The sequence below is a fragment of the Musa acuminata genome, chromosome BXJ3-4, assembly GCF_036884655.1.
Source record: "Musa acuminata AAA Group cultivar baxijiao chromosome BXJ3-4, Cavendish_Baxijiao_AAA, whole genome shotgun sequence".
NCBI lineage: Eukaryota > Viridiplantae > Streptophyta > Magnoliopsida > Zingiberales > Musaceae > Musa > Musa acuminata.
Window position 1 is genome coordinate 42,116,223 of NC_088352.1, and position 12,123 is coordinate 42,128,345.

The following is a 12,123-nucleotide window of genomic DNA, read 5'->3' on the forward strand; positions in this document are numbered from 1 at the left end:
GTTAGGGTTATTATTTAGCAACACAAAATTTTCTAATCTCTAGCATAATGAGACACTTCCATTCTGTTTTTAGACTATGAACAACTTGTAGAGAATCAATGCTTGCCACCTTGATGATTGCAGATAAATGAACCCAATCAACAAATCATGTTATTATTATCAGCTGATATTGATATTAATTAGTCAAAAAAAAAGGTACCGTGCAAGAAAAATGATATCAATTTTTGTCACCATACAGCCGTCAGGTTGGAGAACCTATTGGTCCGAGGTTGAACTGGAATATCCGAGTTCTGACCTACAAAGACAGAAAGGAAAAGAAATATTGAGAATGTATTCAATGGGATCTAGAAAAATATAACAAAAATAATGCAAGACTTTTAACTGTCAATTTGGACAATATGGCGAGATTGATGGACCACCGGGGCCATGCTTAGTGCCGATCAGAAGCATGCCAGAGATCTTATTGATGCAAAAGAATACCTTTATCTGAACATAAAGATGCAAAAGTACAGACATGGCATGTAAATTAACATCTTGCTTTTCTAGGAGACAGACTTCTATCTATAGTTCAAAACTAGAAGTTTTCTGCAGTGTGGCACGGGAAGGGTTTAAGAAATCTTAGCTGGCAGGTAAGATGGAAGTTTAGGTTAGATGAACCCGTATCCATTAAGGAAAAAGGACCCAAATCCAACAAAATGTGGTGCATGTTTTTGAAGAAACAACCACATTCCTCTGATAAACCAGAAACCAAGGCTTTATGCTCTTGTCAAGAACTTCTCACATCCCAAAAGCCTTTGAAGTATAGCAAATCTGCAGATTGTGTTGTGTGCCAGTGTACCAGGAAGTTCTTCACTGAGAGCACCTTAAATTCCATTCAATATCCACAAGATAACAACTGCCATCATTTGTTTGATGAAATTGACAGTCTCATGGATATATTACAATTGCTATTTGTTTAGAGCAGCATGAGATCTCAACAATTTCAAGTCAAAATTTGTTGATTCTATCAAGAGAACTGTTTCAAACTCTTCTGTATCTGCACAATTGATACAACAAATTGAAGCAGCATCATCACCAGTAATCTCCACAGGAGCACACCCCGCCCCTGAAATTGTGGAACCCTGATGCATCTCTCACTGAGATCTCCCTACCGGTAACAGATGATACATACTTCATAAATGCATGACAGTCACCACACAGAAGAATGTTCTTCACCACCCTCACAGGTCGATCAGGTCCCGAAATTAGAAGCCCATATACAACTGCTAGTTTCGCACTGTGATAGAAGAGGAAGTTCTTTTTCTGGTATTCCTCCACTTCATGAAGCACAAAGCATGTATCTGGCTCGTACCCGGCCTTCATGCACTCCAATATCAGTATGTCCAGTGCACTATAGATGTCCTTGGATTGTGGATGTGATCTATCTCTTGCATAGAATGAATGCATTGTGTTATGATGAGTGATCCAGCTCCGTACAGGATGTTTCTGCAGGCCCTTTTCTCGCATGTCCTGCCTTACCTTTTCTGAGCAATGCCATCTCCCTGAAGCAGAATAAAGATTTGAGACAAGAACATAGGTAGATGGGTCTTGTGGTTCTAATTCTAGAAGGGATTGTGCCGCTTGCCTTCCCAAAGTCATGTTTGATCTCAATCTACAACTGTCAAGCAAAGCTCGCCATACTGATGCATTAGGCTTCGAAGGCATGTTCTTTATCAGCTGCTCTGCCTCATCAAAGGAACCCCAATAGCCTAAAACATCAACCATGGCAGAGTAGTGCTCTGAAGTCGGAATTATGTTGTAAGAGCTCTCCATTGAATGAAACAGTCCATGACAAACATCCACAGAGTTCAAGCTTGTATATCTGCAAGCTGAAATGACCAAAAGAAAGGTGATGAAATCAGGCTTGACACCTACCATGTTCATGCTATCCCATACATCCAAAGCCTTGTCTCCCTGTCTATGAATAAGATAAGCCGTGATCAATGCATTCCACGACACTGTATCATGCTGAGGCATTTGACTGAAGAGACTAATTGCGTCCTCCAACCTTCCACACTTGGCATACATACTAAACAGAGCATTCCCTACTTCCACATCAGACAATAGACCAGACTTAGTGACAACACAATGAAGTTGCTGCCCCAGCTCAACAAAACCTAAGGTACCACATAATCCAAGTATCATAGCTAATGCAAATGCATCCATAACCACTGGATCATCTCTGCTTAACCCTGTTTGGAAAAGATGTAAGGCCTCAAAATGCAGCCCACATCTAGAATGGGCACATATCAGAGAAGTCCATGCCACTGGAAAGCTCTCCTCATGGGCCCAGCTGGTGAACATCTTCTGGGCATCGTCAAGCCTGCCACATTTGGCATACATGTCTAACAAAGCAGCCTCAACCCAAGAACTCGATTTGCAGCCGGACTTGATCATGAATGCATGAACCTGCTCGCTCATCTTCAAGTCAGAGACCATCCCACAAGCGTTAATAGCACTTGTCAGTGTAAAATCTGAAATCTCCAAGTCATTCTCCAGAATATGCTGAAATAAATCCAGGCCTCGAGCACCTTCTCCGTTGTGACAAAACCCAGCTAAAAGAGCATTATATGTGACACAATTCCTCTCAGGCATCTGATCAAAGATATCAACAGCAGATTCCACCATGCCGAATTCCATATATCCAGTAAGCATCCCAGTCCAGGAGGTCACATCCTTTATTGGCATTGTCCAAAACACATCAGCCACATCTTCTACAGAGCCGAACTGAGTGTAGAATCCAACTAGAGCATTTCCAACACTCAAGTCCAACTCTAATCCAATTTTAAGAGCATAAGCATGAACAGCCTCCCCTCCTGCACCACCAAAACCATGTGCAGCAGCTGTCAAGAGGGTCGACAGGGAGAAGCCATCCCCATGATATCCTTCCATCTGCATAAGATTAAAGAGCCTAAATGCTTCATCATACCTACATTCCTCAACCACGCCTAGCATAACTGCATTCCACGACGAAACATCTCTCTCGACCATTTTACCAAACAATTGATCAGCAGCGCTGGCGCATCCACACTTCACATACACCCCAAGAAGCGCATTGTTGACATGAACACAGGAACAATGATCGGTTTTGACGGCAAAGGCATGCACTTGGGAGCCGAGTCTGTCGTCCAACTGCCGGATGCAACTCGTCAAGATAGCCACGAAGCTGAACTCATTCGGTTCCACGCCGAGAAATCTCATCCGGCAGAAGAGCCCAGCCGCCTCGACCGGTCGACCGCACTTGGCGTACGCAGAGATCAACGACGAGAACGAGGCGACGTCGGGAGACGGCAACGCGTCGAACGCTTTGCGGGCGTCGGAGAGACGGCCAAGCTTGAGGTACATGGAGATGAGGGCGTTGCCAAGGCCGGTGTCCTCATTGTCCAGAGCCTTGACGGCGGCGGCGTGGGCGGCTCGGCCGAGGTCGAGGTCCAGGCGGTCGACGGCGAGGCGGAGGAGGCGGCGAGGAGCGAAGGGAGATGGGGAGTGGTGGCAGTGGGTGGGATTGGGTTGTGTTAGAGGGGATGAGGAGACGTTGGGGGGTTTGGGTTTGAATGGCGGGAGAGAGAGAGGAGAGAGAGGGGAAAGGGAGAGGAGCGGCTTCATGTGGGTGAATGGGGAGGGAGGAGGGGGGATGGTGGTGGCCATGGAAGCATTTGGGAGGGCTTTGCTAGTTCTGTTGTGCGCTTTGGTGAGGACGCCAAGGATGATGGGGGGATTCGGGATGATGTGAGGAAGGGAGAGACGATGACCCCAATAAGCTCTTTTGGACAACAAAAATGATAACTTCAGCAATAATTGTGTCATTGGAATATCAAATTTAAAAGCTATATATGTATTATATATATATATATAAGCATTTATTTATTTATTTGCGGTTGGTATTTTTGAGATTTATCCTTGTAAACTTAAATTTAATGCGTATGTCATCTAACTTGTATACAAACCCTTACAGCCAATATGGATGATTTGGTCGTTGTTTGAGAGCTCAACAAAATTTTAATTAATATTAATATCGGCCAACATAGTACTACTTGAAAAAATATATTAAGAATATTTTAAATATTCTTTACTTCAATATTTTTTTACTCAAATTAATTGATCATAACAATAGTCGAAACTTGAAAGTGATTAACTCGGTTTTTTTTTATGATATTATCGAAGGTTACATATGAAGAATCTTAACATTTAGAGGGATATATATATATATATATATATATATATATATATATATATATATATATATATATATATATATATATATATATATATATATATATGCAACAAAAAAACATGTTTGTATTTAATGCTTCTAAAATTGTCAAAAAATTTATCCTGCACTTCAGAATCCAAACTGATGCTGAAAAGTATGCATAGAAGGCATGTAAATTTCAGTTAATTGAAAGAATCAATGAAAGAATCTTATTTATTTTCCACAGAAGATATTTTTTTAATGCCAATATGAGAAGCAATTGATAAGTTGCACAAGACTTCTTTAAATTTATTTTGCAATCAGCTGAAGGCTGATAAGTAATCTGGACAAAATGGAGAGGTAGATCGGATGACATGGATAAATATTTCATCTAGAATTCAAAAGGTCGAGAGTGAAACAGCAAGCATCATCTTCATGAAGAAAAGAAAAATTAAAACCAATATCAACTGATCAACAAGTACAAAGTGAAAAAGAATAACAAAAAAAATGAACAATCACTTCAGCTAGAATCCAACATATGAAATGCACCAAAAGTACATCTGCATTTCGGTTGGACGTCAGAGACATCAATGGCTTCCAACTGCATCCAATGTATGAACTGCTGCATCTACTGCATCCAACTCCAGAGCTGGATGCCAATGAGACCAATAGCATCTGCTTGATTTGGATAAATTTCTTCCAACCTTGAAAGGACTTTTTAAAGAGCAGGAAAGCTGGATGGTTGATGGCTTAATCGATTCTCGACAAAAATGAACTCGCAGAATCAGAACATCGAGCAGATCTTAATGGCAGCTGGATGATTGATGCTCGCTAGTTCTTTTCCGGGAAGACTCTCAGAGAAGTAAATTATTGTCATTGAATAACACAAATGCAAGCTGTGCTGTCATCAGCATAATCCTCTGATTCTTCAGACTCACTGTAAGAAATACAAAACTATGTTATAGAATTCATAGGACAACCACTTCATCTGTTCAGTCATCATAAGCATTAAAAATCCTCTTTAAACAGAATAATCATATAAAGGCTCTATGGAATGTTCTATAAATTCTCTCCTGAAGGTAAGGAAATAGCAGTCAATCAGTATTTGGGCTCAACTGATTAAACACAAACCATAGCAGATAACAAACATTTAATTCATTAGATAACATCACCATTTTTGGCAACATGAAATAAGTCATTCCCCCTCGCATGCATCTCAATGAATAAGGACAATCAAATTTTTTCTACACAATTTGAAGGCTTTACTTACAAGATGAACAACAAAAGCAGATGGACCAATTTAATGAAAGTCCATAAACACAGACTATCTCTCTTAATAGGTGGAGCAGACCTCAAAGTCATCTCATCAAGAGCATGTTAGTAAAGCTTTATATGGGCTTTTCGTTCCACTGAATAGGAATCGCCAGATTGACACCAATTTATCTACATTCCAATTGTATCCGTCGCAAAATCTGAAATACTACATGAGTAACAGTTGGGATCTCAAAAACTGGGTCTGGGTCTATTTATAATTTCTCTATTTGCACAACAAGTGCAATTTTAATTGACACCCAATTGCACGAACCATATTAGTTATAGTTGAAGTTTAAACTTAAGTCATGCATGGTGGGCTTCAGGCAAATCGATTGCTTTAGTAAATATACATTTAATTGGAGCAATGTTCAACACAGATACCTAGATCAGGCCAGTTGCTCAAGACAAATCTCCTCATCAAGCCAATTGCAAGTTCAAGATATAAAATGCAGTTTCCATATCAGTGACATTGAAGGAGAAAAACAAGACTCGCTGATCTGATTCTTTATCTGCAAATAGCTACTTTGTTGTCACCTATGGAGTTACAATATTTGCAAGCCCAATGACCAACAAATCATAATCAAACAGTAAGCAACAACTACAGTGAAGTCCTTACCATTAAGGCAACATAACAACGTCAGCTATTAATATCTAGAATGCATGGTCATTCTTCTATGCAGCAGTGTAAAACAAATTGGCATTGACGTTAGTAAGTGGCTTTTTCAGTGTTGCTTTCGTTCTTTCATTCTCAGTGTTGCTTTCCTCTTCTTTAATCATCACAATTATTGTCCTTTCAAGAATCCTCAAAAACTTAGGAGACAGATACCCAACCCGTCAATTCCAAAGTCTGTCAAAACCATGGATATATGGCTTCTATAAAGCATCATTTATACATCTTTTAAGTAAAGAAATAAATTCAAACCACATCTAAACCAATGTTTGAATTTCCAAAGTATATCAATTTAAAGCAATGAAACTCAAGAAATAATATATAAAGAAAATAGTGACATGAGTGGAAGATGCTGAGATGGACTGTAGGGACATTAGGAAAAACAGAATAAGAAATATTTATGTCTGTGAACAACACAAAATATTACTGACAATGGCTAACATGGAGTGAAGAACATTCAAAGATTAAGAAGAACAACCAGTATATTGCTCAAAACAAACTACTAACTTGCATTGTTTTAATTGGGAAACCAGCTATCTCGGTGTAAAGCCCACATTTTATGCCAACTCAAGTTTCTTAAAAAGGAGTACCATAAATACATCAAAAGGCTTCTTCTCCAAGAACAAGACATATGAATTATAAATAAGCTTTTTATGGGTAATGTTACTATGAGATAAAGGACAGTGTCAAAGATGTGATGATCTAAAAAAACTGCAGATAGTGTGCTGCAGGATAGTGCATAAGATTTAGTTCACTGTAATGTCCAATAGTGCAGTATAAACTTAAGGAATTAAGCTTCTAACTTAACCAAAATAAATCAAGAACTACATGGGTTCTGTAAAGTTGATTATGGTTAAATCCATCTCAATGTAGGCATGCCAATCTAATTAAGCAAGCCATGTCCAATAATGCCAAATTTTGCTGACCGTAGAACAAAAAACACTGCAGTAACCTCAAAATCTGCTGTAAATTATAAATAGGACAGTGATAAGAACCACTTCAGGAAGCATCATACTATTATAGCATATAACAAGAAGACAACTCACATTGCTTCAAATTCCTTGATCTCAACAAGCTCCTTCCCCAGTAAGTCCAACCATTTGACATTTCCCTTTCCGAACGGTTCTAAATCCGATGATCTTGGCTTCTTTAGGCTGCTCTTCAGCGAGATCTCATCTTTCCCGCCCTCGGGACTGGTCTGCTCAACCACAACCTTTTCTTCAGAAGGCTTCTTCGCCAAAATGGTCGAAGCTGGAGCAGGGCTCGAGGAAACGTTTTCGGCATCTCCCCATTGCGACTTCGGAGGGCAAGGCGGGTAATAGCGGGAGGATGACTTGCAGCAGCAGATTAGGGGATAGTGGCAATTGCAGGATGAAAGCCTCATGTCAGATCAACCATCGAAGGCTCATTTTACGACCTCAAAAAGGGGGATTTTGAAGAAGAAATGCCCTCAAACCACAAACTTCTGATCAAGACCAAGAACAATTTCATCGACGGAAACCTCCAATGTCTCAGAACGGCCTAAAAAGATCAGAAAAGGATTGAAAACCAATGCAAGCACCGAAACAAGGAGCAACCTCACCTCTCCCAGAGTCAAAAGAACCAGCTTTCAGCGCGAAGATTAGACTATGCGGCCACTTTGGGATCGCCTCAAGCAACGAAAGGAGAACCCCCAGGAAAAGCAGAAGAAAGATACCTAGGTGAGGCTACATCAGAAGAAAATAGAGAGGGAAAAATATGGAGCAAAGAAATGGAATCCCAGCAACCAAGACTGCAACTTTTTGTCACGGCTCCCACAATTCCTCTAGATATCGAAATTTTGCGAGATTGGGTTGAAAAAACGACTGCGTTAAACGACTACGTTCAGAGGGAAGAGGATAAACTACGAGTGGGAAGTTCTCTATCAACGACTCGGTGCGTAGAACACCACACTTTAAAGAATCCGACATCGACGGAAGCGTCCTCTTCGCCCATTGGCGCTGGCTTTATCGTATACCGACAGCATTCTCTGGTGTTCGATAGGATGGCCTTTGGCGGAAAAGCCCCGCGTGCTGTGTATTCATGTCGGCTTGCGTGCTCGCGTACATGTCGGCTAACACACAATCAAGTCCCATTCATCGACATGAAAAACATGAAATATTAGCTTATAATATGAGTAAAATGGATTTTACTTGTACTTCGTATCAAAATTATGCTCCAGAATTTTAAATGGCCATTTTTTTTTTTGATATAACATAGTTTCTCACGTACTTCATATATATATATATATATATATATATATATATATATATATATATATATATATATGATTCTAATGTGATCCGGTCAACCTCCATGGTTGTCTTGATATCACCAGTAGCATGATTTGTAGTTGTCTTGATAGCACTAGTAGCAGGATTTGTAGTCTCCTTGGGAATGAAAATTCTATGACCATTCAATTCGCAAAACTATCATTTTATACAGATTATATTTAATTTCCGATACTTGATACAATGCAAGTTAGACATGGAGGAATTGCACATTTGGTTATTCATTCATTCACATATATGCATATAAAGTGACCTACAGGAAAGGACCGTCTCAAACTCCAGAAGGCACCGGAGGATTGATCAGGTGAAAGGGAGAATGCCAATATTAACAGAGGCGTCAAGTTAACAAAAAGAACTGTCACCAAACTCAGCCAAATGAATAAACCGATAGTCTTGTCTGACATAAAGAATAAAAACTCTAAGCAGAGTCATCAAGTTCCCAAAAAATAGAAGAATTAAGGAGGCATAATTAGATGGTTAAGTTCATCGCTTCTTTGAGACACCAACACGGTGGTTCCTGCAGCAGACAAACTGATGCTTAACTCCAACCTACAGTGTAAGATGATAATTCAGTAGTGTTAGACATAAGAAAAGGTGTACAAAGCAGTCAGTCCAACATGTGAAAATGCGTGATCGACTCCCTTTTATCGACGTATATTTCAGAATAAATATAAAAATCAGATCGCGAATCAGTCAGCCATAACATGGCATGCCTTGCTGTGAGACCATCTGGCCAAATCGGTCACCATGATTTTCGATTTCACCATCACCACTATCCAAGAATTTCAAGATGCATCGCATTGTTAAGCACATTATACCGATAACTATATCAACACATCCCAATCACTTGTCAAAATGCAATATTAACTTGAGTTACTCAACAACCTCACAAGTCACAAATCATTTAATTTAGGGCACCAATAATAAGCCTTTTTAGTGAACCACAAGCATCACCACACATCACTATGAAAGTGTAAAGCCAAAGATTGCTGAACTGTTGAAGGATAACAGCGAGAGTAATAAACATTACACAAGACAATATCAATTGCAGGTAAAGTTACACAATGAATATTCAACATCAAGAATGTCCTTGAGGACAGCATTAGCACTATAAATCCATTCAACCAAAACCACCTCAAATAGCAAAAGATGATGTATAAAAACACCTGACATGACAATTTAAATTAACTACCAAGCAGCAGAACATTTAAGCTCATTAGATTCATTTATAAAGTTGGTATCCTTTTACTAGACCATTAAAACTCAACAAGGGGGTTTACTCACAATGCACCCCCAATCTTGTGAGTAGAATGATCAGTATCGCGACTATCTAATAATTTGAAAATGTAGATTACAAAAGAACAAAATCAAAATGAAACAATAACATAAAAATTATATATCCACTATAACTTTTAGGACAACTAATCAATCATTCATACAGAGCAAGCCTCGTAGGAAACATAGAAACTCTGTCCAAATGACAGAGAAATAATGGGTGAGTGAAAAGGTAAATTTAGATAACTATTGTTCTAGATATTACACCCCTGTCTCAGAGCCAAAAACCATATATAGATAAGTAAGAAAACTATGTCACTCTACTAAAAGAACATTGAGACCCATATGAAAATATATATTTTGTATTTTAAGATGAACCGACAACAGGTGAATGACATAAAATAAAAGCTACAAGGTCAAATTAAAAATGGAATGTGACAAATGATAGATAGAATATGAATCTAATGCAACATAACTTTTTATGATATATTAATGAATGGAGCATAAATAGAATTAAAATTTACATATTTCATGATGGAAAATTACCAGCATGCTTACAAAGGAAAAACTCTTTCAACCATTTCTCAAGCATAAAAACAGAATTCATCATAAAAAAATTTGTAAAGTATGGAGTACCCAACCTTATCTTCTTCAGTCTCTCAAGGTCATCCCTGAGCTTCATCTCCAATGCGTTTGAAACAATCTGAGAGTACCGGTCATCCTTATAGTCCTTCTTTCTGTTCAAGAACCAATCTGGGATCTTGAACTGGCGTGGATTGAAAACCACTGACATCAAGTAGCCGACAGCTCACCAGCCCTAGTAAAAGAAGAAGAACATTTCAACGCAAGGAGACATCAAAGAATATTCCGCCAGAAGATACCAAAATTTCAAATCCCGGTGATCATTAACCATATGTTTAGAACTATTTGCAACGATATCTCACAAATATTGTGCTCTAAAAAATCCTCTCTAACCAATGCATGAGTTTTCAATGTAAGAAGCATAATCGACATCCTACAATCAGGAAGCGAGGTGTAAATAAAACTTCCACAATACCAACACGCGCAGACGCTAAATATTAGCCCTTAAATAGACACTAAGATCAAGATATATCCAAGGAGGAGGAAGGATTAAAGAATAACAACCTTTTGCTCATGTCCACGTCGGCCTTTTAGCAGATGATGTTGGCGAAGCGGCGACCGATACCCTTGATGGAGGTAAGCGCGAACATGATCTTCTGCTTTCCATCGACGTTCGTGTTCAGAACACGAAGAATGTGCTGAAAGTCCTCGTTCGCGACCAGATACTACAGATCGAAACCAGCCACCAGAAACAAACAGAAAAGGATCAAAGAACAAAACCTCAATCGATCACCGGGAACACAACACGAGACAATCGCAATATCACAAACAACCGGGCTTCCACGAATCGCTCACCTTGGTGACGGCGTCTAGGGTTTCGCTCTTCGCACTTCCGCTGCTCTCTCTCTCTCTGTCTCTCTCTCTTTCTCGGTATCAACGGCGGAAAAGCAGGGGTCTAAACCATACCAGGAAACTCATTATATATACGTAGGTAAACAAAACTTAGTTGCACTTCTCTTAGGTACGCTCTCGCCTACCTTCTTCGTTATTGGCTGTAATGGCTCCTATATGATTGAACTGTGGATATTAGACGTCGACCAAGATGGAAATGGGTCCAACCGCACCGGTGAATCGATAGTCTTATAAACGATAATAACTTTATTATTTAATTTCTATATTATTTTTTTCGAGACATCTTTTAATTTCTTCCCTACAATACATTTTTTTTCATCTTTCGATCATATGATTAAAATATTTATTTATTTTATATATGAGCTATACGAATATCTTTATAAGATTATATACATTCATCTATTAATTTTTATTTTTTTATTTAAAATAATATATATATATATATATATTCACTTTTGAATAAATATTAAAAATATTATAATGATAAATTTATCACAATAACACTTTCATCTCTAATTTACTAGATAGTCAAAGTATTTCACAACTACATATTCACTCAATTCTCTTTCTCTAAATACATAATAAAAATATAAAATACATTCTCAAAACACCATTAGTTTTGACTAAAAATGAATAACATTAGTCAAAATTAGGAGCCATCCATCTGAATTTTCTGAATGGATGCTAATAACAAATGTTTACTACTCTAAATCGTTGCCCCACTTGTTAAATATGACATACGATGAATCTACGGGATATATGGAACTTTTAAGTACACTAGCAAGAGTTTCTCGATTTAAAGTAAATGGATATAAGTTTGTAATTAGGGT

The 12,123-nt window shown here is 38.5% G+C and overlaps 2 protein-coding genes and 1 long non-coding RNA gene across 4 annotated transcripts; all 3 read right to left on the reverse strand.

Annotated features, from left to right (window-relative positions):
- Nucleotides 1-128: 128 nt before the first annotated feature.
- Nucleotides 129-3,804, reverse strand: LOC103982975 (pentatricopeptide repeat-containing protein At5g03800). The gene is made up of 2 exons (XM_009400087.3): nucleotides 383-3,804; nucleotides 129-295 (listed from the first exon to the last, which is right to left on the reverse strand). The coding sequence occupies exon 1, from the start codon at nucleotides 3,685-3,687 to the stop codon at nucleotides 1,072-1,074; it is 2,616 nt and encodes an 871-aa protein (XP_009398362.2). The 5' UTR covers nucleotides 3,688-3,804; the 3' UTR covers nucleotides 129-295; nucleotides 383-1,071.
- An 833-nt stretch (nucleotides 3,805-4,637) lies between these two features.
- LOC135585074 (uncharacterized) lies at nucleotides 4,638-8,225 on the reverse strand. 2 transcript variants are annotated; one of them, XM_065147479.1, is made up of 3 exons: nucleotides 7,798-8,218; nucleotides 7,262-7,680; nucleotides 4,638-5,168 (listed from the first exon to the last, which is right to left on the reverse strand). In XM_065147479.1, the coding sequence occupies exons 2-3, from the start codon at nucleotides 7,597-7,599 to the stop codon at nucleotides 5,105-5,107; spliced, it is 402 nt and encodes a 133-aa protein (XP_065003551.1). In that variant the 5' UTR covers nucleotides 7,600-7,680; nucleotides 7,798-8,218; the 3' UTR covers nucleotides 4,638-5,104. The 2 variants fall into 2 exon arrangements, with proteins under 2 accessions (XP_065003551.1, XP_065003550.1); XM_065147478.1 differs by having other exon boundaries at nucleotides 7,262-8,225.
- Nucleotides 8,226-8,721: 496 nt separating this feature from the next.
- On the reverse strand, nucleotides 8,722-11,341 carry LOC103982973 (uncharacterized). Its single transcript, XR_671542.3, has 4 exons — nucleotides 11,237-11,341; nucleotides 10,946-11,106; nucleotides 10,441-10,616; nucleotides 8,722-9,073 (listed from the first exon to the last, which is right to left on the reverse strand). It is a non-coding gene; the product is annotated as an uncharacterized LOC103982973 (long non-coding RNA).
- Between the last annotated feature and the right edge of the window lie 782 nt (nucleotides 11,342-12,123).